Below are 26,943 nucleotides of genomic sequence, written 5' to 3' on the forward strand. Positions count from 1 at the left end.
GATTTTTGCAGCAAAAATAATATCGACTCCCGCTCAGGCGGAAGCGTTGACACAAGAAATTGACACATTCTTGATTACGTACTCTATCGTCTTACAAGTAATTTACAATTGCTAAATTTTTTTTTGGGGGGATAACCAGGCAAAGTTATCTAATGGCTGCACCCCCCATCTGTAAGTGATTAGTTTGTAACTACCCGGCAACGCCGTAAATCTTCCATTAATGCGCACCAAATGAACAATGGAGAAAATAAGAAAAAAAAAGAAATTGGGTCCCGCAAAGACAAAAGAGAGCAAAAAATAAATATCACCGTCATTTTTTTATATGCAGTAGCATGACCATACGAAAGTTGGATTGACGTTCCAGTGAATTACTACGCCTTACGCCGATTGTTGATAGCTGAGAACAATAAACTACTTTTTTTGACATCTGGAGATTTCCTTGTTTGAATCTTCTTTTCTTTTGCATTAATAATAACCTGAACAATCTGGAATCGTGTCCCCTTTCCCGTGCATTAGGGCTAATTTCAGAAATCATAGAATCATTTATTTTTAAATTACCCATTGATTAGCTTTGTTGTTATCTGAACTAAACTCCGACTGGATAAACCACCACAATAAACACGTACTACTTGCATTTCCCTCCCAGAAAACTATAAATACCCCATCCAAAGTCGTTCAACCAGCTTCACTATTTACAACACCATTCTACAGTTTTACATTCTAATTTTAGACACTGCTTACTTTTACTGCTAAAAGAAACATTTAGCTTTCTCCAAGTGCATGGTATTACATTTGAGAAAGATCATTCCTTCATTTACCCATACCAAGTCCTCCATCATGAACTCCACCCTTAGTGCCAATAGACCATATTCCATCATCAATAAAGAGCTTGATTTCAAGTCCCCCGCTTCACCCAGCATTCCTGACAATTACGATGCCACAAAATACCGTCGCTGGGTCCGATTAGGTCCATCTCCAGCCGACTCCAAGAATAAAATATCGGTAATGTCATATAATTTGTTGTCAAGACATTACACGTGGCATGAGGTTTTTGGATACTTGGAACAACAATACTTAGACTGGCCCAATTATAGGTTCCCACTTATAAATATGACCATTTCCCAATTCAAATGTGACATAATGTGCTTTCAAGAAATGGAATATTACGTATATGACAAGTATTGGTCCAAGAACTTCCCTGATAGTAATTACAAGAGCTTCTTTGTTAAGAAATCATTACCAGGTTATTGGGGAGGTAAATCCAACGATTTCATAGACGGTGTTGGTGTGTTTGTAAATACCAAACGATTTGATGTTGTCGAAACCAAAGAGATAAATTTTGGTGAACATGTTTTGGAAAACAAATCCCAATATCAAATGACCGAGGATTTAATTGCTCGGTTAATCCCTAGAAATACAGTTGCATTAATTTTGAAGCTACATGACAAAATAGCTGACAAGACGGTATATGTCGCCAACACCCATTTGTACTGGTCGCCACAATATAATGACGTCAAAGCATTACAAACCAAACTATTATTGAATGAATTACGTGATTATGTCGACGGTAACGATTTGACAAAAGCTCATATAATAGTCATGGGAGATTTAAATTCAAATTTGAAGTCTGACGTGTTTAAATTGTTAAGTACAGACGGAATAGATGTTAAGGAATCTCCTGAATTCTCCGGTCACGATTATGGAGTTAACAACCCATTGATTGACGAGAATGGAATAATAGACAATCCATTTGAATTCGCTAACATCTACGACTGTTTAATAAAAACAGAGAAGTTGAATTTCACAAGTTACACGTCGAGTTTGACCGATGTTTTAGATCACATATTCATAACCAAGAACGGGTTTGACATAGTTAAAGTTTTAAGTGAAGTTGATGAAAAGTATTGTTCCAATTGTCCGATCAAGGGATTCCCCAACAAGCAATTCCCGTCGGATCACATCCCATTGGTTGCTGAAATCAACTACACCTAATTTTGCATTTTATATAAGTAGATACTTTGAATAAACAATTTTCTACAAAACAAAAATAAAAATTTACTTTTCTTTAATCATAATAATTCAGCTAGATATAGAGAATAGAACTAAGCCAAGTAATTTTCCCCGATTCTTCCTCTTCTGATCCGTTCTCTTCTCATAAACTCATCAAATGGAGCTAATAATTCGTTACGAATAATCTTACTGGCTAATTTACACCCATAAAGTGTATTCAAGTCGATACATTTAGCCCACGCGAGATTCTTGTACATTCCGGAATCAGTCAAGTCAACAATCAAGTCTTGTTTGTACTCATGACAACAGAAATCTGCTTCTTCCTCGTCATCAGACAAATCATCTTCGTCGTCGATGATTCTATCTTGATGTTCAAAGCAAGTATTCTTGATAAGCAACTGTTCAAAAAAACTTTCAATCATGTTACGGTTAAGCCAAATCATAGATGATAAATTGAGATATTTTAAGTTTCCGCTGACGTCCCCTGTAAAATTGAATATGCTGTTCGAGGTAACCGATTTCTTTCCATGTATTCTAATCAAAACTGATAATAGCTCTTCTTCCTTGATCTTCTTCAAATATATATTGTTGATAGATTTAAGATTTAAGTCGGAGAGATACACTTTTCCATCCCCTTTGTTGATATAGGAAATATCGGATACAGTAGATGGTAATGGTGGTAACAAACTGTTGTATTTGATATTGATTGGTTTTGAGAATGTGGTGATTGAATAAACAGAAGATGCACAGGAAGTAGGTGGGGCTTGATTGGATTTGAAAAGTGATGGAAACCTTGAATAGATATCAGTATTTTCTCGATCAAATGAAAACACATCGTCACGAACATCATCATTTCCTTGCATAATTCCATCAATTCGTTTAATTATATCCTTGGGATAGTTATTCATCAAGTCGAAATTTTGATACTTGTGAACCACAGAGCGACTAATTTCATAATCAATGGAAAGGGAAAGATTACCTAAATTGAGTCTTTCAACATTAGGGCATAATCTAATCAAATGCAAGACATAGCCAATGGGGATATCTTTAGAAGTGGAGTAATTCATCAAGAATTTGTTTATTAATGGATGAGGGCTGGCATTTCTAGCCAATGTGTTGGAATGAGCCTGATCTTGAGCCCGCAAGTCAAGGAATTCGATTTTGGGTGTTTTTCTTGGAGTTGAAGTCGTGTTCGTGGTGGTGGTGATGGATCTTCTTCTCTTTTTAGATCTGAATAATTTGAATGGTTTGGATAATCTTTTGGTTGACAAGGAAGATTTGGTTGATTTTGCCGATGCAATCAGGACATTTGAAGCTGTCTTGGTTAATTTTGGTGGCAGTGGATGAACTGAATATAACGGATTGCTCTTGAACTTCCAATCTCTCCATCCAGCCATGATTTTAGGAGTAGGTTCATTTTTTCCAGAAAATTCCAAATCAGCCCGTTCAGGACTAGCTTCTCTAGCTGGTGCATCATGTATTCGTTCTATTCCTTCTCTATTACCAGCTGGAGCATCATTCATATTCACATCGTCTTCTCCTTCCTGGGCATCTTCTTCATATCCTGGTTTTATCCCTGACAAATCCACAGATTTGACGTATTGTCCAACACTAGAATTCAATCTGAGGTAGGAAATGAATTGAGCAAACCTATAAGTGGAAACAAATGACAAATCTTGATAATAGAAAGGTTTGGCCAATTGGTAGAACATCTTATTGGTGTACATGCATGATTTGTAGTCAGTCTTGGAATCAACCAACGAGAATATATAATCCAAGACTTCAATAGGAAGATCCTTCAATTGCAATGGCTGACGGGGCTGTTGTTGAGTTTTGGAAGTGGACACGGCAGCCTGTTGTTGGACCTTCTTTGCAAGGACAACAGCTTTGCCACTAGACCCAACTACAGAAGCAACACTAGTCATCAAATTGGGATTGCTCATTTTCAAAGAGATGGATCTTCCCACATCGCTCAATAACGACTTGTACTTCATTTTAAAACTCCCTCCGTTAGAAGTAGACCCTGACTCCTTAGTTGGGGTCTGGAAACTCGTGCGCAATACATTCAAATCATTCTGGGACAATGGTACCAAAGAATGTGTTTGATAATCGTACTGTGCATTTGGGTTGAGCAATGATCGATATGGAGGGAGATGGTTGTGATAATCAAGTGGTTCTGTTTTTAGCATTTAACTTGTGCCGTACGAATAATTGGGATTTGGTTGTCAAATCAATTAGATAACTTTTTATATCTCTAATGTGGGGGGGGGGTGTAATGTAAGGTTCAGGGAGAGAAGGGGGTATCCGTGGTAATTCCTGGTGGATTAAAGTGCAAAAAAACCCAAATGGTCAAAACGTATCCTTATAAAGAATAAGTAATAAAGTAGAAGATAAAATTTTAACCTATTTTAGAGTTAATTACAATCTTGTGAAGAAATAGCCTTGCTTTTATTTTAGCTTACGCCCCGATTATATAGCCACCAAAAAAAAAAATAAATCTTATGAGAAATAGGGGAGGCTGGAAACAATATAACACAAAAAAAATAAATTAGACAAGCCAATAGGGGGGAAAGAGGGGGTGAGTGCAGTAGGGGGCATTAGAGCCTCGAGCGAGTCCTTTCTTAAACAAGACATTTGGTAAATGTACGTCTCTTGAATCTCCTCGAGCAGAGGATTTAATCAAGGGGTCCAGCAGCAGATTGCTATGCTACTGTGTCAAAAAAAAAGGTTAAATTTAAACTCAAGTCGATATAGATCCACAGTTGGAAACCGTAATCTAGGCGCTTATGCAGTTCCTGCATCGCCACGTAGGGATACGTAGAAAGCAAAGATAGAAGAAAAAAAAAGTTTATTTGTTTGCTGCTCAGCCAATAGCAGAATCAAAGGAGAACAATCGCAAGGCGGAATAGGAAAGACTAGATCCACTCCCTTGTTTGGCTCTTTGTGGGTTAAAATTAATCCACCACAGTGTTGTATTTTATTTTTGTTTGTTATTATTTTCCGGACTTACTTATCTTTATCCATACCCAGTAAGTGAGACTATTGTATTGACACCAGAAAAAAAAATATAATCCGTGAGACCTACCCCATTTTTTAAACCTTACAGCCAAGGGCTGAGCCTCCCAATATAGGGGTATAAAAGCACGTAAAGTTCTTCTGTATCCGTTTCTATATCTTGTTACAGTATATTCTCTGTGATGGTGACATCTGTGGATTATGGGTTCTGTGTTAGTTCTATCTATTCCAATGTTTTGGTTTTAGAATCTTCGCCATTGTTCTTGGGGCCCGGAGGCAATTTCCGGAGCCACACGATCGAAAAAATCGCACCAAAATTTCTCCTCGAACCAAAACAAAAACATTAGTCCAAATAGGTACACCCCCACTTCTTTGTCATAAATGAAACTAATTTAATTTAAATTAGTAATATACGACCCTCGTGTTTCGGGAGCCTTGCTTAGATTGGCAATAATTTTACCAAGAAAGGGTTGTGCCTGTTTAACTCCTGCGGTCAAACCTACACATATAACTCAAAAGTTATTTCTTAATTATTGTCCCTGATAAATCTAAACTATTATCTAATATCATATAAATTCATGTATCATAATTACAGTAGTGATAATTATAAGCATGAATTAACAAAGTTGATAGAGAAACCAGATTTTCTACGGAGGCTGGTAACTGGCGTAATCGGACATCTACAGGCATGACCCGGAGTGGATGTGGAAGAGAAACATTTGAAGTGCTTTATTCTGAACTTCTGTGAAGTCGTGTTGGTCGAGATATATGACATATACATAGTATGATTAGTTGCATATGCATCTAGATCAAGTTGAAATTCTCCGGAGTTATTGTTACGGAATATCTTTCAAATTCCGCGGTAGGGGATTGATACTTCTAGAAATGCCGTGGCACCAGACAAATCAAGAAGTAATCCTGGGTAAGTTTACCCCCCGCCTCCCCCTTCTGTAATCATTCAGTAATAAGCTATAAGTTACCTCATTCTAATTACCCGTTGTCCCAGCAATAACTCGAAAATTATCTATGATGAAGGTCGGACCTGGCTAGAAAAGTATGCAAAACTATGCAAAGTTCTTTGACAACGACTGTAACCCCTAGCCAGTGACTATATAATATCCAAGCGCAAATGAACGAATGCTTTGACTGGCGTTATGTTGCATGGTAAAAAAAATATATCATTGTATAGATCAAAAATGGTAAAGAAACTTATCAAGGGCGTTCTAGAAGCCGTCAAAGACTTGTCGTTCGTACTATATATTTTTAGATTCACACTTTAAACAATTGCAACTATGAAATTTTCAGCAAGTGAGATTTAACTCTCGTTTATTCTAACCATATAAAACCAATTTTGTATTCTCAAACCATTGTCCAATAATCACCCAACGTCAGCAACTCAAACACTAAACCAGCAATCAACACATGCTATTAAGTAGTGGTTGCTGGAGTGGTTGTCTCTCCTTGTCTCGCTCCCTCGATCTAATCTTTGTAGCTTAACCTTAAATCTGAGAACAAACAAAAAAAAAATCAAGAACTCTGGAATAGTAACTTACCGCTACAGAGGCCATATCGTCTTCGTACCAGCACATGAAAATATTTTTCACCTCCTTTACTAACATCAAACTAACCAACAAATTTAGACAAAGTGGAGATATTTAGTTTTTTCGCACAAAACCAAGTCACAATTTTAAAATAATATCTTACGTAATTTTCTGGACCTCAAGGTAACCAACAAACAAATGGCATACTTTTGAGGGTCATCAACAAAAGTACTTGCATCAAAATGCTTGTTTTGAAGATTTGGATAAATATCCGTGTGACTTTCGTATAGTTGTCCTAAATAGCTTAAAGTGTATCTGGTGTTGACAGTAATCATTCAAGAAGTCAACACTTGACATTTTCTCGTCCCATTAAACTTTAATTTCACTTTTGTGGACCCAAATTATTTTTTTGGTTGAAATTTTTATTTTCTAAGCAAGTGAACCCAAACTTGACCCCGAAAATATTTTCGTTGCATTGTTCAAAAGGTATCAAAATTCGCTTAAAATTCCTTCGCGATGGTGAAGGATCTTTCTATTGTCAAGTGAAAGATATGATAATTATAATTTGCTCATATTCGTTATCAATTTAATAACAAGAACGCCGAATGAGGCTCAATTAAATGAAAATCTGGTATTTGTTTTGACCATAGAACCTAACCTTAATTTTTTTTTGTCCAAGAGTACACAAAGCAGAACCAAGAAAGTTAAATTAACCATCACATTACTTTATTGGATCATGTAATCCCTCTTGCAAATTTCTCAGCAAATGTGTTACATTTATGATTAAGTCATTCTGCAATGTAAATAAAAACTAAACAACAAAAAAATAAAAATACGAGAATGAAAATATTCAAAGCCCATTCATGCCATCACTTGGCTCCCAAGAAATGCAATCACAAGGGCAATTATAAGGCGATATTGCTTGGCATACTAGTGATAAGTAAATCACTATATCTTAAGTTTAAAAACAAAACTAAATCAAGAAAAAGATCAAGAAAATATTTAGGGATGATTGTGTTTATGCTTATGTTGAGACAAACTTATTTTTTTTTTTTTGTCTAGAAGTAAAATATTTCAACCAAGTAAATGTTTCTTGTCCCTCTATATCCATCAAGTAATATAACAGAAATGTTAACCATATTCATTTCCCAAACTGAAAAAGAGGAGAATAGAAGTTAAGAATATTCGGTGATTCTTTTTGACAAGATTGTATGTAGTTTAAACCAAGTTCGGCATTTTGTTATCAATTCGTCATAACTTGCAATAAAATACAACTATTCACTTTTGCTCACTAGCACTTTACTCATTTTATCCACTCCGAGGCATTTATTGGATCAGAAAATTCTCCCCTTGCTATTAGAAATGTTGCAGCAGGAGTTCAAGGGACCCAAAGGGACCAGATATGCAGCTGTATTTAAGAATTTTATCTCTGTATTTTATTACATCTCTTGCAAATTACTCCGAACTTCCCGAGCACATTCTCAGAGCTACGGGCATCTACCTTGGCTAGTAGTCAATTCCTCTTTACATAATGTGTTTACTCCTTTGAAGATGCACTGGCTCATGGTTTTCTCCTCCCGCTGCATTTATTTTTTTTTGATCAAGGCTTCAAACCGATTGGATTATAATCCTCGATTTTGTGTTAGAGGGTGTTACTTATGCATGATTATTTTTTAAGTGGTATGGTCCACGAAAAAATAAAAAATAAAAACTAAAAAATAAAAAAATATAAAAAAAAAATTACGTTTATTTTAAATTAATACTAACACCCCGACCTTGCTCAATAGAAAATTGTATAGCTCCAAAAAAAATTTTAGTACCCACATTATTAAACTTTCAAAAATAAAATTGCCCATTATTGCCCAACATACATAACCAAAACCTTAAAAATAATAATATTATTAGAAAAAAAAAGAGTCCAGAAAATAAATTTACCATTAGAGTAAAAAAAAAAAGTATATAACTTCACACGGAAACCTATTTTGCTTTCTTGTCCAACATTTATTGCAAAAAAGTCCTATAGTCATAGTATAAACGTTTATTAGCAAGATATAACCAAATATTCATTAGGGTTTATCTTTAATTAGTCCACCACGTCACGAAACCCTCAGCAACACCCTTTTAGAACAAATTTTTCTTTGACTTGGTACAGAAAAAAGCCAAGAAGTATTTACACACATTTATCTCCTGGCAATATTTGGGTAGACCACATTAACTATTAAATTAAACAACAAGTTTGACACTTAGATTACAAATAAGTTGAACCAGTTTCCTTCACCAATTCTTTCTTTACTTCATCAATCAACCAAGTTTTATTTATTGTTTCAGACTTTAGTTGCAATTTTCCCCAGTCTTGACATAAACATCACAATTTCCAACTTCTCATCTATCCCACAATTGTATGAATACAATTTGACCCAATGTCATCTACTCGATTATACCCATCCTACTACGGATACGTGGGCTCAACCAAGGACGCGTTACTCATTATACAAGAGATCTTGGATAAACAATTGGACTTGGTACCCAGACGTCCCCACGAACGGGAGCGGCCCCAATTAATCAAATCAGGCAATGTTTTTGTATTTATTGAAGAGCATTCAGGAATTAAACGATGGACAGATGGAATTGCTTGGTCACCTTCGAGGTTATTGGGACGGTTCCTTGTATACCGTGAATTGGACAAACAAACATTGAATGAAAAGGACGACAGAAAGAAGAAGAAGAGGAAAGTTAGTGCAGATTTGACCCTGACAGATTTTGGTAGTGATACCGCTAAATCACCAACATTGGGGTCATTAACTCTGGATACAACTAGTACAACTGCCAACACCATCCCGGCATCTGTCTCATACAACAGCAACGATTATAAGAAGAGCTTGTTGGGTGGTCCAATGGTAAGCTCATATGCATTCAAAGACCAAGGTTTAATAAAAAAGACACTCTCATTAACCACTAGGACCAAGGATTTACACATTGACAAACAGGATGAAAAACAAACAATTCATTTAATAAGTTATTACAACGCCGATGATGTCTTGAATGGCAAGTTACAACGTCCATCAGAAGGGGATTTGAAGAACACAATTATAAATCCAAATTTGTGGAATGCAGTCAAGAATAGTTCTTTAGGTGGGAAAATCCCCATTGAAGACGAAGCATACTACTTTTTGGATAACAATTATCAATTACAAAACATGTCCCTCTTGCAAAAACCATCTCAGGGTTACACCAAAACACAATCCAACTCGCTACAGTTTGATAAATATGCCAATGGTCAAGCCACCCAATCGTTCCAACAGCAATACATGCTACCAGTTCCTGCTGATGGGGTCAAGAGAGAAGATAGAGGTCAAATATCAACTGAAATGTCATTTAGCAATCCATTTACTGGCTACAACGGACAACAGACCTACACTGGTGGTGGGACAGCCTCTTCTGGTTCATCAAGGACCGTTGTGCCTGTGTATAATAATTATATGCTCCAACAACAATCTGCTACCCCAACCCAGCCAGTATCTTATAACCAATCTGGTCAACAATTGAACCAACTGCAGTATGGTCCATTGTTTCAACCGCCGACAAGTTTGCATACTTCGGGAGGAACTAGTGGGTCTATGCAAGCGCAAAACCACGAATTATACACAAACTCGCACTACCAGCCCTATCTTCAAAGCTACCCGCAGACGATTTCTGGTCCCCAGTACCATTATGAACAATATCTGACGACACTGAATGCTGCTGCTACATCCAATTTGTTTGCAACTTCTACATCCAACAATAGGAGTAGTAATAACAACAACAACAACAACAACAATAGAAACTCCACCTCGAGTCAAGCGAGCATAGGTAACAATACAAATTCAAGAGGGTCATTGTTAGCGGGTCAAAATTTTACATTTGGTAATTACAATGGAAGTGGGTATATTGCCAGTGCAACTCCATTAGCTTTGAGCAATAATGGTGGACTGAGCTCTAGCACCACGTATGATGGTGGTGGAGGTGCTGCCGGTACTACTGCTGGTGCTTCAGCATCGTACCAATATCCACTTCGCCGTCGGTCATTTTCATCCAGTTATCCCGTGAGTACATTGGCTACAGTTGGTGGAAGTGGAACTGAGGACTCTAATGGGAACGGAGGGAGCAGTTCATTGTACTCCACTAATGCATGAAATTGATCGTGGGAGTGTTTTTTATATTGTTTATATACTTTTCTGTTCTTCTTATGTGTTTTAATTAAATTCGATTTTCTTTATTTGCGGTAATACAGTTTTATGATTAACTTAGAGTTCAGAGATTAACGAAACTTAGAAAAGCTTCGATAAGCTTTTTAAGAGAAATTTAAGAGAAATTTAAGACATATTTCCAAAAGTAAGGGGCAACTTTAAATCTTAAACTGGGTGATTATTTTTATTTTTCAATTTCCATGAAACAAGGGTGTTCAAGACAGGATTTTTAACTAGTAAGTTGGGAAATGTAATTATCAAAACTAACCTAAATGGTTGACCCCAGTCAAAGGTTCATTTGCAAGACCCCTTATCTATAGCGTAAATTCAAAAAAAAAAAACAACATGTGGACAGGTGAGGGGACCTTGAAAGGCATTATTACAAATATTTTCAGTATATGCATGAACCCACCCAGTTCATGTACATGAACTAATAAATATGAAAATATGTAAGAAGGCGGGGGGAGGGGGGGAGGCAGTCCCCTAAAAAGTGTCCACTGAAAAGTTTGCCCGGGGATAGGTGTGAGCGTGTTCCCAACCGTGGTTATTACTTGCATCCGTGTGAGAAACTTCTTCCAGCTGGCGCTTTTCCGTATTTGGAAACATATCTTGTTTTACAGTAATGATTGAAAGTATCGCAAAATTTTTATCTAATTTTATGGTCTAAAAAGGGTCCAGCAACCTTCACTTGCAGGAACATCTTATTATGCCACTGCCTCAGAAAATATAATTGAATTAAATGAGATTTTTATGCACGAAATCCCCATTGCGCTATTTATTGGGAAAAGTGCCCATGCAAAAATAAAATAACTAAAATTAGCAAAACAAGAATTGGTTTTAGGCGGCATTGCATATTAGTGGGACGAAAAAAATAAATTGGTGATTATTTTTTACTCAACTAAATTGTGCCCCACTTGAAAAATATCTTCACGTAATTCGGCTAAATGTTCATGCAGAACCCACTAAAAAAAATAAATTCTCAAAAAAAAAAAAAAAAAAAATTAAAATTTTTCTTGAGGGGGGTGTAGGTTCCCCGGTTCCGCTTGCCAGTGAACCTAGATTCGTTGAATAAGGAACCAATGCAAATACATGCCTTTAGAAGGCGTCGACTTGCATCGAGGTGCTAAATGTAAATGATATTAGGGAACGATTTAGAGTCTAGGTCAAACCTTAATTGGTGACCGTTGGAATCTAAGTTTGACTTAAGATGTGTCATTTGTAGCATAAAATGGTGTTTTCTTGGTGGCATTCGAAATCACACAATATTAGCTGTATAAGCTTAATTGTGTGTTTACGGAGAAAGAATATTCTTGTTTTTACTTAGCATGGTCTGATTCTGAGAAAAAGCACTATGATGTGGCGAAGTAAGTTTTACCACATTTAGCGAGGGAGGCTTAAAGAAAGGAGTTTGCCATTTCAGTTCAAACAAGTAAGCAGATAAGGCTTAGAATTTCCAAGGGAACTCTAAGAGACAATGCAAGTGCACCTAGGTTGCAAATATGGAATTGGAGGCTTAGTCTGATCCGGAATATGAAGGAGTAACCCCAAAAAACAGATAATTCGTGTAAAGATGCCCTTCTATTTTGACGTGCTAGGTAAAATTATTTGAATTATTCCTTGTATTAAAATAAATATAAAATCGTCTACAAATTACAAACCTTCTTGATCAGCAGGTTGTTTTTTCCATTCTAGCAATGGAGCCAATTCCTCGATCTTTCCTGACTTGTTTTGGATGAATGAGTGCTCTAACAATTCATCAGTAGTAGCTCTATATCTGACATCCACACAAAGACAAATGGACAAGAATTTCTTAATTGAATTGGATAACAATTCTGGCTTCTTTAACTTTGGAGTTCCATTGGTGGCGATTAAATAAAGAGCCTTTAATGGTTCCTCGTTCAAGTAAGGTGGTTCTCCTTCTATCATCTCTATAGTCATAATACCCAATGACCACACATCAACCTTTTCGTCATACTCTTTTTGCTTAACAACTTCAGGCGCCATCCAGTATGGGGTTCCCACCATAGTAGCACGTTTATTTCTTTGATCAGTTAATTTGGCACAGAACCCGAAATCAGTGATTTTCACATTACCCTTGGCATCCAACAAGACATTATCCGATTTGATATCACGATGAATAATGTGTTTTTTGTGTAAGAATTGCAACCCTTTCAAGGTTTCAAAACAGATTGTAGCAATTTGCTTCTCACTTAATTTAAACTCATTATTTTCAATAATTTCAGTCAAAGACCCACCTTCCATGTATTCCATAATCACCCACAAGTCGTTGTTCCCCCTCAAGTACGAATCCAAAAAGTTGACAATATTCTTGTGTTGAGAGTCCTTCATGACCATAATTTCGTTGATGATTAATTCCTTCCTTGGTTGGACATTAAGATCCATTTGTTTGATCGCTACTTTTCGGCCGGTGTTTACGGTCTCGGCCAAGTACACGGCACCACTGGCACCTTGACCTGCCTTTTCAATAATTTTGAACAATGGGGTAGGGTTGTTTGGGTTGACCACGGTTTTCAACTTGGCAAGAACTTGTAAGTCATTCAATCTTTCGCGCTCTTTCTTGAGTTGTTTAGGTGTTTTAACTGCGGAAGTGGTGCCAACAGAGCCTAACTTGGCGGCACCCGGTGCTGGATGGTTGTTAGGGTTAAGTGGGGCAAGTGAGGGTTTTACTGATTTTGATGAGATTGGAGACTCGTGTTTTGGCTTGGATTGCAATGGTCTCGTAGCTTCATTTTGACTGACTGGAGCCAATGGTTTAGTTACTGAGTGAGAAGTACCTGCTGGATATGGAGGTTGCTTAGCTTGAGTCTGCACTTTAGGCTGTACAGGTTGTGTTGGTTGCTGTTGTTGCTTCAAGTGGAAAGGTTTAAGGGATGATGTGGAGGGAGAAGTGGTTAATGGTTGTGAGGTATGGTACTTGGTAGGAGCACTTTCATTTCTTCTTTCTTGAACAGGTTGAGTTTCTTGACGAATTCTTCCATCGCTCGCACTTCTGGTGCCTGGCAATATTGGAGGGCTTTGTCTTGGAATACCTACACTAGCATGTAAACTGTTAGTAGATGGTTGGACTTGTTGTGGTTGCGTTGTTCCTGCTGGTGGAGCAGAAGGTGGAGGTGCAGGGGCATTTCTGGCCGGTACCAAATCTGGACCTTTGAATGAGGTATCTGATTTCTTGGAAGAGGAACTACTGGATTGAGATGAGTTAGTTCTGGACATGTGGTATGGGGTTGGAGGTTTAGGAGCGGCTCTGGTTGGCTTGAATTGTTGTTTGGTAGGTGATGATAACAGGGAAACCGGTGTTTTCGTGGCGGGAGGCTTAGTCCACTCGTGCAAGTTAGTACCGTTGCTGCTAGAGGTACTATTATTATTCTGGAAACTATTATTAGCACTGTCGGTCACATTGACAAGTGGGGAGCTAATAGGGGTATTACCACCATTAATGTCGGAATAGAATTCCAATACCTCGATAACAGCTACAGGATCCTTCTTCCAATCTTCATTGGTGATTTTAGAATGTTGCAACAAACTTTTCCACGCATCGGGTAAGCCGGTAAAACTTCCACTGGCAGGATCGAAACCGACATGAACTTTATGGGTGAAATTTATCGGACTAGACACTGCAGTTGTTGTTGTGACGCTTCCGCTAGAACTACTTCCATTACCGATTGAGTTTGACAAACCGGTGGCTAGTGATGCTCCAGGGGAAGAGGCACTTGGAGAAGCTTGACCTATTTGCACCAAAGGACATTTCGTAGTGAATGCATCTAGCCAGTCCAAATAGTCACTGTTGTGCTTTACCGATACTAAAATTGTTTTCCCTGTGTTTTTAATTATAATTTCAAAAGACTGACACGTCTTGGAATATCCATAGTTTGGTTTCAAGTTGATGTTGCTGATGGAATTCAACAGGAACGCCAGTTCGGGAGTAGTATTGGGAGAATCCAATTCCGTCGGTGACAATTCTGATTTGTAAAAAGACAAAGTTTTATCATTAAGTACAGCATATCGTTTGTTCCACCTGAATGAGGTGAACAAGCCATCGTCTTTGACGTGGACCCAGCCATAGTTCCGCTTTTTGGAGTTACTGTTGATTATAAGCGGTGGTTTGTTAGATGCAGCATTGGGGATTTTGGGGGTTGGTGCAAATGAAGTTAGGGGAGGACCGTTTGGTATGGATGTTGATGATAATTGGCGTTGTGATGACGATAGCGGTTGGGGTGGTGGTGGTGGTGGTGCTCGTCTGTGGTTCTTTAGATCGGAGTTATAGATGCTAGTCATGGTATACCTCTAACCTGTGATGAGTGAGTAAGTGAATGCGTGTGTGACGAAGGGAGGGATGTCTGCTTTGATAAGTCAGAGGAGAGGGATGATTCGTGAAGAGGAAAGAAACGGGTGTTGTTTGGAAATCTGGACTAGAAATCGAAAGCAAGTGAAACAATTCTGAAGTTAAGAGAAATCCGATTGTAGACGACAGACGAACAAAAACAGCAAAAAAAAAAAGAAAAATTAGTAGTCAACGCGATTCCAAAAATAAAACTAGAAAAAAAAATTAAAAAAATAAAAAGGCAAGAATTAAAAAATTTCTGGAAAGGAGTTGAAAATAATAAATGTGTAAAGCCAACATATAAAATATATCACTGTTGTGAAAAATAAACTCTTGTAGTGAATAGGAGGAGTTGAACTAGTTCGGAGGTATTATTTACATCTTAGCTATGGCCACGCAAGATAGATTAATACTGAGATCCGAAATTCTTGGGTGAAACTGGAACCCCCATCAGTTATACCCATTGGGCGGTGCCAAATACGAAAAATCCCCTCTTTGTCTCAGTCAGGACAAACGTTTAATTGGATTCGTAATCTCGGATTATCTGTTGGGTCCGTTCTAGTAACATCTCAAGTTGACCTGACAATGCGTTTCTCTGTGGTAACACCATGTGAATTGCTTTTTTGCCACTAAGGGTTCATGCATTCTATTTTAATACCATTACCAAGACGCAAATGGGGTTACAGTAGTCGTAGTACCCAGCTTTCACTACTTATAATGGAAGATTCCCTGGATATCCAAATTCCAGGGCAAAACCCATACAATATGATCACACTATTCCTGTCTTTGGCTGATTCCCGAAGACAGTTATTTTAAAATACCGTTGGTAGTAATTGCAAAAAGGTTACGGGTAATTTTACTAGATTTGGAAATAAAGGACAAAGACGTCCAATAAATTAACGCGAATATTTTTTAAATAGTAATCCCGTATGTTCGCAGTATTTTTTTTTTTTCAGTTATTTATTTTTACTTTTTGACTGATGCCACCCTTGAAAATGATGGATGCAAAAATGGCCCCAGAAACGTGTCAATAACTCGTTTTTATTATTTTTTGTAGTTACCAATGCTACATCAAATGACATAATGCATAACCGATATATGCGACTAAAGATAGAACAAGCCAAGTATCTGAAATCGCGAATAGGATAGTATATGGCATGTGAACTAGTCTCAGATTTCTTCGCTGGGCCCCATCTGTAGATTTTGTGGTATCATCCACAAAATTATGTTTACCCTGTAACCCTAGGACACCAGATTAATGGGGATGTGACATGGATGATGGATGATGGATAATCTGTTTCAGTTCAAGTAAACGGGGAAAGTGTTCAATGTGCACTTGGGAGGACTCCAATCAAGGAATCTAGGAATCTATTTTGGCAGATTATACAGCTACTTGTATATTACATCCCAATTAGGTTCTTGGAGATGTCAGAACCAGATAATATCCGTAACGATAGCCGTACAACCCATCAAAACAATAGCACCAATTGTTCAGTTTGAGATTGGCTTGGCTTTGCTTGGCTTTGCTTGGCTGAAATGAGCATTCTTGGCCACCACTTTATTGAACCAAACCAGGAAAACTGAACACGACCCAATTTCAATACCAATTCCCACTTCTCCTAATCGATTCCTATTCACTTTCCCCAGCTTTAAAGCACTCCCATGCAAGCTTGGAAGTGAACGTCAGCCTCAGGGAGTAGTATCCCCCCACGCGCCGCACCACTAATGGCTTCTAACCTACCAGAACAAACACAAAAATCTGATGCTACAAAAACTTTTTGACTTGCTTTACAACCCTATCGTTTAGCCCTTATTGGTTCTTACAATACATCTATAATATTCACAACCTTGATTTTCCAAAGTATATTACACCCTGCACTTTTGTTTTGCATGTACATAGTTTCACGTTTTGTAACCAATGCCGTTATTTCGATCTAAAAGGGAGGAATCGCCACCACAACAATCGAAACTACAACCAGCTGGTGGTCATCCGTCCCGATCCAACTCCATAGCGTCAGTCAAATCAAACAATTCAATCCATTCAATGCAATCAACTAGTTCCAACACCAGCGCCAAGCCAGGAGGAGGAGGAGCTACCACCAGTAAACTCAAATCGTTCTTTCGAACAAACTCAAAAGTGGCACTAATTGATACTTCCCCATTATCTCCCACATCGTCAATAGCAACCTCTGTAACATCCACGTCTTCCCCATCACGGTCCAGATCACATTCCCCGCAATTGTCTGCTACACTGCAGTCACCAGTACGACCGCTACTTTTCTTGCACAAACGAGTCAGCACCATTGATGAACGAGAAGGAGATGAGAATGAAGATGAGGAGAAAGAACACGGCGAGGGCGAGGGCGAAAATGACGACGACAATGGTGATGATGATGATGATGACGACGACGATGAATGTAGTGATGACGAAGATGGTGAATACTCACAAGAATTAGACAGCGACGACGAACAAGAAGAGGATCATTTACACCCTATAAAACCCCGATTCCAATCATCCAATGGCAATTTAGCCAAGCATTTATCAACAATTATGGGATATTGTGGCATGAGTTCGTTAATGACTGCCAACCAGCAACAATTAGCCCAGGCGGCTAATGAAGAGTCAAAACGGACCTATTCATTATTAGGACATCATATCAAGATTCACAAACTAAGTAGTTCCATGAATGACAAAACATCAGCTATTAACGATGGTCAAATTCAATTGATTAACCTGTTGTCAACCAAATTGACGGGATTGTTCGAGGAAAAGAATACAGGCAGTTTACGTCCCAGCAAGGCCTCATCATTGTATGACAAATACGGTGTAGTGAGGAATCTTATCGGGAAAGGAGCATATGGAGTCATCAAGATTGTTGACCCCAATACCACCAGCATTAAAACAAATACTATCCCCACCACAAGACAAAAGTTATTCGTGGTTAAGGAACTCAAACGAAGAAAAGTCAAGGAAACAGATGGCCAATTCATCGAACGGATACTTTCGGAATTTGTGGTGGCATCGACATTGAATTATAAGCATATTGTTGAAACTGTCGATTTAATGGTTACACAATATGATGGAGATATCAAGCTAAGCCAAGTGATGCAATGCAGTCAAGGTGGTGATTTGTTTACTTATTTCACTACAGGACACACCATAACCAATCGACCAGTGACATTCATGTCATTATACGAAGTTGACTGCTTTATCAAACAAATAGCAAAGGGGTTGAAGTATATGCATAACCATGGTGTGGCCCATTGCGATTTGAAATTAGAAAATATTCTACTAACATATGAAGACATACAAACCGATAAAACAAGAATCACATTGAAATTGTCTGATTTCGGGAAATCCTTTGTGTTTAAAACAAAGTATGACAATAATGAACAGTTAATACCAGGAGAGCAGGGCCCGATTGGATCAAACCCATACATGGCTCCCGAAGAACACATTTCCCACCAACTTAAAAAGCCATACTCATCACGAATCAAAGATTATTGGGCGTTCGGAGTACTTATAGTTGTATTACTAAACATCAGACGTTATTACTATTCAGGTATAGACGGTGATTTTGAAAGCCGATTCTTGGCTCGTGGAGCAAATACTGGATATCTCTGGCAAACTACCGAGCTTAAACATCATCATCATATTACTCCATCCATTCACCAGCGTGATTTCCATGATAAAATGTTCAACATGTATGTTAAAAATCGCATGATTACCGACTATGATAACAAAACCAAGGAATGGTTGATTAAACAAAAGTCCAAGTTTCCTGCCATTGATGATATTTGTAAATTGGCACCTAAAGTAGATACCAGTGTTGATGATAGCAGTAGTATCGAACAAGAAGTGGAACAAGACGAGGAAAATGGGGAAGAGGAAGAAGAAGAAGAAGAAGGTGATGAATTGAATGAACTCCGAGTGTTGATTATTTACAAATTGCTAGACGTTGATCCTAAACGCCGTATGAGTGTTGATGAGTTCTTAAAGAGTGATTGGATGACGTCTACTGAGGCGTGTTCGTAGGTAAAAAGTAATATATAATGCACAAATTATACAATGGAAGAAAGAAAATGAAAATGAAAAGTATCTAGAAATCTTGAAATAATTCTCCGTATGGATCAGCCACATCACTGATTCCATAATCAAGATCCTTGTCCTCGGGATATCTATCAAATTGAGAAGTGTCGCCAATTCCAGAAGTGATTGGTGGTTCGTAAGGTGTTTCTATGTCTCGTGATAACAATCGTTCCCAAATAACTTCTTTGAACCAGGGATGGTTCTTGACATCGTCAGATCCACCTTGCAAATTACCAAGCCTTTGCGTTAAATCCTTGACAATTAATTTCTGTAACAAGTCGAGGATATCTGGAGGAAGATAATCAGGGTAGGTTATGGTACCGTTCAAGATATTTTCATAGGTCTTCATTGGCGTTGGATCGTAGAATGGAGTGTAACCTGTTAACATTTCAAATATTAATATCCCAAAAGACCACCAATCCACCGATTTGTTGTATGGTTTGGTTGCAACTACTTCAGGGGCAATATAATCTGGTGTACCACACAAGGTATAGGTGACATCGGTAACTTCTTTGGCAAATCCAAAATCAGTCAATTTGATGTGACCATTCTTATCTAACAAGATATTCTCGGGTTTCAAATCTCGATATATGATGTCTAGATTATGCAAATATTCAATGGCCAAAAACACCTCGGCAGCGTAAAACTTGGCCACAGGTGTTGGGAACCGTTGGGACTTTCTTAGTAATGAAAACAATTCTCCTCCTTCTATATAATCCATTATCATGAATAAATTATGACAATCTTGAAATGTGCCCCACATTCTTATTATAAATGGATGCTGCAGTAACTTGAGCATTTTCCGTTCGTCATTGGTGTGCTCCACTTGTTTCATATTAACTACTCGTTCTTTCTTCAATACCTTCATGGCGTAGAATCTCCCATTATGTACTGATCGTGTTAAATGCACTCGCCCGAATGACCCGGTTCCTAGTGTTCGTAAGATCTGGAAATCATTAAGTGTGTATTTTCCCTTGGTGGTGGTGTCCTTATCACTGTGTCTTGATATTTTCTTGGTCAACACTTGACTGTCATTCTCCTTGAGGTTCGGCTTGCCCGTGTTGTATATCTGCTGTTGATGCTGTTTCGTAGCGGCATGGTTATCCATGTCGGTTCCTTGGACCACTCCTTCCATTGATGTCATGCTTTAGTTTGTAGTTTATAATATGTGGCTGTGGATGTGTTTTATGAAGATGGATGAGTGTAATGTAGCGATATAGTGGCGGATATATGTAACCGTAAGTATGTCTCGAGAGTCTATTAATAATATGCAATATGTAGATGCAAGAAATGCAAAAACGAAGAAGAAAATGTGTGGGTTGTTCGTTTGAAGTTTTTTTTTAAAAAAAAAAAAATTTGGCGGTGGTTCCTTTTTTTTTTTCTGTCCGTTTGGCTTTACCTTTTTTTTTCTCTTGTGGGTTTTTGATGATGATGGCTTTTTCGCACAGTCAGTTTAGATCAACTGGATTAGAAAAGCCCTGGGAAATGTTTCACAAATAGGATGTAAGTAATGTGTCAAGGGTAAACTACGGGTGACGTTGCTGGATGAGACAAAAGAAAAAAAAAAAAAAGAGAGAGAGATTGTTTTTCTTTTTTTGGCTGTCAAGTAGTTCTGCCTATATGTGCACCGATTTTTTTTTTTCTCTCTTTAGCAGTTTTGAACGGTTCAGGAATTTTATTTTCTGTCTGTTTTATTGTTTTGGAAAATAAAATCTGGTTAAACACAAAATTAAAATCGGTTTTTACTTGCTTTGCGTTTGTTTTTATGCACTCTTACATCAACTCAGGCTTATTAGCTACCCGTATGTAATTAACAGCTTGGGCAAAAAAGAAATAAGCCTTCCACCGAGAGCCTTACATGAAAAAGAAATTCTATTATTTGCATATGCGTCATATTTATTTTTCCAGTTTTGTCTGGTAATTCCCTCTTTGGTCTATTTTTAAGATCTGCCCCCTAGTACGAGATGATTCCCAGTCAGGAGAGGTTTCGTGACTTATGTGCTGATCTAGAACATACTAGAACATTTTTTTATTTTCTTTTTTTTTCTTCTTCACGTCACGATTGGACGGTGGTCACATTACAACAAACCTTGGCAACACCTCATCAGTTGTTTTGCCTCCAGTGGCAGGTTTCGCCAGCATGCTCATGTTCATGCAGGTCGAGTCAACATTCTTCGGAAATCACCTAGGTGACGCACATTTATGGGCGAGTACCGTACATAAAAAATACACATTTTTGATCTCGTTCAAAAAAGAAATTTCATTGATTCTCAGCTTCAAACTTCCATTTGTGTTCGATGATTATGGAAAAATAATTTTTCCCACATACAAAAGCAAAATTATTTTCCGGTACCTACATGAACACCAGATCATCATTGATACCACCCACATCAATGGGATAAATTCTGTCGTATATAGCAACTACCAGATTGCAATCTCAATCCTTGCTTTTGATTCTACCTCATCGCGATTAGTAATAGCTAAATTAGTAATAGAAAATTTTCGAAATCACTCATTTAACACATCTCAAACGCATAGTCTAATAATATTACACAAAACCCATCCAAAATGATTAAACTGCCAAAATCCTACACCATTTTGTGACAAAGTCAAATAAAGACGTTATATTTTTCATTTACAACTAAAATATTTATTACAAATCAAGTATTTAAATCGAGACTAAAACTTTCATCATATCCAATTTTCAACCGGGTCATCATCATCTGAATAAAAATCGTCACTAGGAGTATATAATCCCACTCCAGCTTCAGTGTCATCTTCATCGTCATCGTCATCGTCATCATCATCTTCTTCTTCTTCTTCTTCTGCTTCCTCCTCTGCCTCATCATCCTCCTCTTCAGATTCAACATGACTCCTTCGATTATGGTGTCTTCTATAAACCGCAGGATCCTCTTCATCGTGCTCTTCAACAACTTCAACTCCGTTACGGTCCTCATTCAATCGTATTCTAATCTCATTCTTACTAATTCCCATAGACTTTTTACCAATCAAACCACCAACACCTGAATTCTTGGTTCGCAACAAACTAGTAATTTGTCGTAACGCGGTCTTCAACTTTTCAGAAATATCATGACTGTTTTGGATATCAAATCGCTTAGGAGTCAATGCAGAATATGAAGATGAACTAGTACCAGGTTTGCCCGACTTTGCTTCATCTGAGGATGACGCCTGTTTTGAATAGTAATTCATCAACTTGACGATCACAGCCGTAAACCCCAACTTGTCAAGATACTTGGCTCGCTGTCTAACCGACAATTCATCGTCATTACTATCGCTTTCTTCCGGTTCTGGTTTCTCCTTTTCTCGCTTCTCGTCATTGTCATCCGATTCATCAATATATATCCGTTGATTGGTGGTCACATGTCGGGAACTTTCCACGGTTTGATAAACTTCATAATCAGTGTAATCGTGCACATTGAATGTATAAGTAGAATATTTCCAGGTTAAATTAAGAATAATCCAGGTGATGGAAGACTTGATCAAATTTAAGTTACTATTCAAAACAATCTTGGTGTTTAAATCAAACTTCTTTTCCAAACTCTCGGGAATGAAAAATGATAATAATCTCAACCAAATCTTTAGTAATTCATCATTAGGGAATAATTCTCGCTTGATCTTGTCGATGATTGTATACTTGTGGTCTTCGATGTAGTTAATAGATCTCACTAAACTAACGTAATCATCATTCTCAATTAATTTCACCAATGTTTCATCATTATCAAACGATTCCTTGGGTGATGCATTAGGAATAAATAACTTGACATTTCTAATATTTGAACTTAAAAACTTGAACCACTTCCCAGGAAGTTTGCCATTTCCTTCACTTTTGACAAACTCTTGCTCATATGTGTTAATTAACACAGTATTGAACTTAGGTGATCCTGCTGTGAAATTTCTTAAAATATCAAATGCAACCAACTTCTGTTCAAGCTTCAACTTGGTAATATCGACACTTTCATTTGCATCAAAGTTATAATCACCTATACCATAACTTGCCTTTTTTAAAATGAAAATAAGCGCAAAATAATCCATCAATTCCTGTTTATTCTCGGTCGTCTCATTAAACATGAAATTCTTAATCACTTGTAAAATCTTCAATTGAATTTCATTCCGTTGAAAAATTTCTTCTTCGGTCAATTGATCAAACTTCAAAGACTTGTCGAAATCAGTGGAAGAATTCTGATAAATTATCGATAAACTGGAAAGGAAGTTTTCATATCCAATAATTGCATATCTAAATGAGCTGAAATCTAAAATGAAATTAGCTAATAACCCAATACATATCGATTTATTAGTCATTTGAGCTCGTTTGTTCATAGAGCTGCTGTTAGATTCACCACTGCGTTTATTCAAATTGTTAAAGAAATCAAGCATCTGGTCAAGATTTTCATATACCCGAATAATTTCCAACAAGTTAATTATCAATCCACCTGGTGATGTTGAAGAAGATGCTGATGAAGAAATACCCGATGATGCACTACCACCAATGCTTACACTTCCTGAACTGGCCATTGAATGAGAACCAGTTGTACTTGGAGGAATAATCTTGGTTCCAGTATTGGCATTAGTTTCATCAGAAATAAAACTAGTCAATGCATTACATTCAACAAAAAACGTTCTTAATGACGAAACTGATCTGGATAAAGATCTAATGAAATAAAAACAATTGGTGTAAATAGCCGAATCCATCAAAGAACGAATAATCCCCAAGTTCTTTCCAAACCAAGGCAAATCATTCTTGGGAATGATTGGTTTTTGTTTCCCTTTCTTAGGGTAAAGTAATTTATATATCAATTGTACTTGAGTTAACAAAAAATGGTAATTATCAATAATTTGAAATATAATGTTAGTCAAATTGATATTATTGTTATTCTTGACGTTTTCTTGAGGACGGTTTATTATCCTAGCTCGATATTCTTCAGTGCCACTGGTATACACACTCAACAACAATAACAAATCAGCAAGACAATTGTCATCGCGTTCAACCGTCAATAATAATGTGAAATCCACCAATACTTTACCGTTCTTGGAATCGCGTTTCAAAATCTTGAGTGCTTTCAACAATTGACTTGATTTGAAATTAGTTTCTAACTTCTTGACCAATTTATAATCTATATTGGCATCATTAATTTCATCATTCAATAGTGGATATTGGGCACATAAATCAGCCAAGATTTTCCCAGGAGAAGATAAGAATATTGGCAACTCTGACGATAATCCTGATGAACGTGATTGTTGTTTCTTATTGAATGCACTAGAGAGAATATTGCTCAGGGAGGATGTGTTCAAGGCAGTTGATGATGATACTGCTGCAGCAGCTGCTGCTGTGTTGCTACTAGCCGTTGCAGTTGTAGATGGGTTATTTCCAGCTGTATTTGCTGAGTCTTTGTCGTGCTTCTTGACATTTGAACCACCAGTGAAATCCTCTTCTAATTCTAACATAGCAATAATCCTAGGTAACAATTTCTTGTAACTTTTAAATATCATTTCATCATCAATATCTTTCGCAGGACGCAAGTTATTCAAATAGAAACAAATCAAATTCAATGCTGCAAGATTTAATTGTTTATCTTCGTATTTAACCAATAATAACAATGACAAATATACGTTAATTGATAACACCACTTCTGATGACAGTTTACTTTGTGTATCAGGGGCGGCCATTAATATGTCATAATCGTTAAATTTCAGGAAACTGAAGATTTGGGCCGTGCAAACAATCAACTCCAATAACAAATTAACGTCAACTACTCTACGCAACAACGGTTTATTTAATTCAATATTGGGTAAACAAGAATTTTCAAACGCCAACTGGTGTAAAAGGGTACTTGATTTGGAAATGTCCAAGAAATGGGTAGCAATTATAATATCACATTCTTTGGAAAGTCTATTAAGCAATGCAGTTAACAAAGTAGTGATGGAATTATTGCTCAAGCTAGCTTGACTCAACAATAATGGAACCAACTTCAACAGCTTAATCAATAAGCACGAATTGATTTGAAATATGTTTTGTGTGGTGGTGGTGGTTGTGGCAGTACTAGAAATCGACGAATCGTCAGTTACGATAAGTAATGACGTGATGAATCTCCACAACATTGACGAGTTGATATTATGGTTTCTTATATTGGATAATCCCAACAATATATCCAAACTATAACCGATTAAGTTTTCAACTTTTCTAATGACATCGTCTTCATCATTGCCGTCAGCATAGATTTGAGGATGCATATATAGTTGAGGAACAAACTTTTCCACAAAATAGTTCAACAAATGGATCAAGGGATTAATAACTTGTTCCATCAATCTAAGACATTTGGTGATATTGTCATTTTTGTTAGTATTGACTTCTATTATGAAGGTACACAAGATGTTTAAAATAACCGCCTTCTTTTCCAACTCGTGTAAAAATTGGAAATTTTGAACCACTCCGCCAGAACTTCCAATAGCGATTTTCTTCTTTTCGACTATTTCCAAGATCAGCTGGTTGAATTCATCTACTAGTCTGCTTATAAATTCAACATCGCCAACCAACTTGTACTTTAGGTCCTTGTTACCAATGATAGAAACACGTAGTTCGTTGAAATCAACATCGCCAACGTTTTGTGAACTACTATTAATAAACTCCACTGGCATGGTATTGATTTGGTAGTGTTATATAAGGTATAGGGCTCGTCTGTATATACGGGTTGTCCTATTAGTTTTTAAGGAGACTAAAGAAGTTGAAATTTGGCTTTTCTGGTTGCCATTTTTTAGCCGCAGTTTACAGCAAAGTCCTCCCCACCCCCCACACACAGTTTCGCTCACTCCTTATTTTTTTTTTTACTGATCAAGTGATTTTTATTTTTACAACCAAATTTAAATTAAAAACATTGGCATTTCTGCTAGACAACTCTATGTAACCAAACAAAACTGTAAAAAAATGGTAAGGTTTTATATTTTACTTCGCCAGAACTTCTGTGATTCAGCTGCAGGTTTCCCATTTTTAATATCTTGGCTCACTTTTGTGTCAGCTTCTACTCGCTTGGGAATATACTCCAATACAGAAGGTAACTGTTCATCATCAGGCAAACTAACAACACCGTTTTTATCACCAATGATGTAATCGCCAGGGTTCACCGTTATCACTTCTTCGTCTTGACTCAACCCGTGAACTTTAACTTGCAACGGAATGTTTATTCCAACAACTTTTAATAATGAGCCCGGAGCAGACGTTCCTACTCCATACGACCAAACGGGATATTTCAAATCGTTGTGTTCATCTAAGTCTCTAATTCTTCCAAAGATAACTGATCCGTTCGCTTTACTATATTGAGCTCTAGTTGACATTAAGCCACCGTACATTGCATTGTTGACTTTCGTGTAAGGAGCTGTAGTAGTTTGAAGGTCCAATGGAAGGCCAATTACTACTATTGAATCGGGAGGAACTGAATCAATATATGCATTTTTCACTGCAGGCCTGGGATCGGATTTGGGAGCATAGAGAACAGTATATGCTTTCCCCACAGCAGATTCCCCCGGTGCGGTTGGTGAAAAGTTGATAAGGTTAGGGATGAATCCTCCACTGGCAACACCATGTTTGTTTAAAGAATCAGAAACATCACAGGGAGTGAATTGTTTCAAGAATATGATTATCTCTTTTGAACTTGTTGGGATTTTCATTGCTTGTTCGAGGTTTATCTGTAGTTGTAAAAAAAAAAG

The 26,943-nt window shown here is 37.3% G+C and overlaps 8 protein-coding genes across 8 annotated transcripts; 3 read left to right on the forward strand and 5 right to left on the reverse strand. All coding sequences in view use genetic code 12, as the record gives it.

The window, feature by feature from the left end:
• Positions 1-702: 702 nt before the first annotated feature.
• Positions 703-4,393, reverse strand: SPAPADRAFT_61380 (uncharacterized protein; the record flags this gene model as incomplete). The annotated part of the gene is made up of 1 exon (XM_007375512.1): positions 703-4,393. One exon carries the CDS (start codon positions 4,197-4,199, stop codon positions 2,103-2,105), a length of 2,097 nt encoding a protein of 698 aa, XP_007375574.1.
• On the forward strand, positions 838-1,992 carry CCR4-NOT (glucose-repressible alcohol dehydrogenase transcriptional effector; the record flags this gene model as incomplete). Its single annotated transcript, XM_007375513.1, has 1 exon — positions 838-1,992. One exon carries the CDS (start codon positions 838-840, stop codon positions 1,990-1,992), a length of 1,155 nt encoding a protein of 384 aa, XP_007375575.1.
• Positions 4,394-8,986: 4,593 nt separating the features above from the next.
• Positions 8,987-10,738, forward strand: WOR1 (transcription factor WOR1; the record flags this gene model as incomplete). The annotated part of the gene is made up of 1 exon (XM_007375514.1): positions 8,987-10,738. The coding sequence occupies one exon, from the start codon at positions 8,987-8,989 to the stop codon at positions 10,736-10,738; it is 1,752 nt and encodes a 583-aa protein (XP_007375576.1).
• Positions 10,739-12,407: 1,669 nt separating this feature from the next.
• On the reverse strand, positions 12,408-14,024 carry CLA4 (serine/threonine protein kinase; the record flags this gene model as incomplete). The annotated part of the gene is made up of 1 exon (XM_007375515.1): positions 12,408-14,024. The coding sequence occupies one exon, from the start codon at positions 13,193-13,195 to the stop codon at positions 12,443-12,445; it is 753 nt and encodes a 250-aa protein (XP_007375577.1).
• A 3,154-nt stretch (positions 14,025-17,178) lies between these two features.
• On the forward strand, positions 17,179-19,170 carry SPAPADRAFT_139281 (uncharacterized protein; the record flags this gene model as incomplete). The annotated part of the gene is made up of 1 exon (XM_007375516.1): positions 17,179-19,170. One exon carries the CDS (start codon positions 17,179-17,181, stop codon positions 19,168-19,170), a length of 1,992 nt encoding a protein of 663 aa, XP_007375578.1.
• Positions 19,011-20,775, reverse strand: TPK1 (cAMP-dependent protein kinase catalytic subunit TPK1; the record flags this gene model as incomplete). The annotated part of the gene is made up of 1 exon (XM_007375517.1): positions 19,011-20,775. One exon carries the CDS (start codon positions 20,366-20,368, stop codon positions 19,235-19,237), a length of 1,134 nt encoding a protein of 377 aa, XP_007375579.1.
• A 1,140-nt stretch (positions 20,776-21,915) lies between these two features.
• SPAPADRAFT_139054 (uncharacterized protein) lies at positions 21,916-25,878 on the reverse strand (the record flags this gene model as incomplete). The annotated part of the gene is made up of 2 exons (XM_007375518.1): positions 21,916-24,554; positions 24,657-25,878. 2 exons carry the CDS (start codon positions 25,876-25,878, stop codon positions 21,916-21,918), a joined length of 3,861 nt encoding a protein of 1,286 aa, XP_007375580.1.
• Positions 25,879-26,175: 297 nt separating this feature from the next.
• On the reverse strand, positions 26,176-26,904 carry SPAPADRAFT_50872 (bifunctional 4-hydroxy-4-methyl-2-oxoglutarate aldolase/oxaloacetate decarboxylase; the record flags this gene model as incomplete). The annotated part of the gene is made up of 1 exon (XM_007375519.1): positions 26,176-26,904. One exon carries the CDS (start codon positions 26,902-26,904, stop codon positions 26,176-26,178), a length of 729 nt encoding a protein of 242 aa, XP_007375581.1.
• Positions 26,905-26,943: the final 39 nt, after the last annotated feature.

The sequence above is a fragment of the Spathaspora passalidarum genome (assembly GCF_000223485.1).
Source record: "Spathaspora passalidarum NRRL Y-27907 unplaced genomic scaffold SPAPAscaffold_4, whole genome shotgun sequence".
NCBI lineage: Eukaryota > Fungi > Ascomycota > Pichiomycetes > Serinales > Debaryomycetaceae > Spathaspora > Spathaspora passalidarum.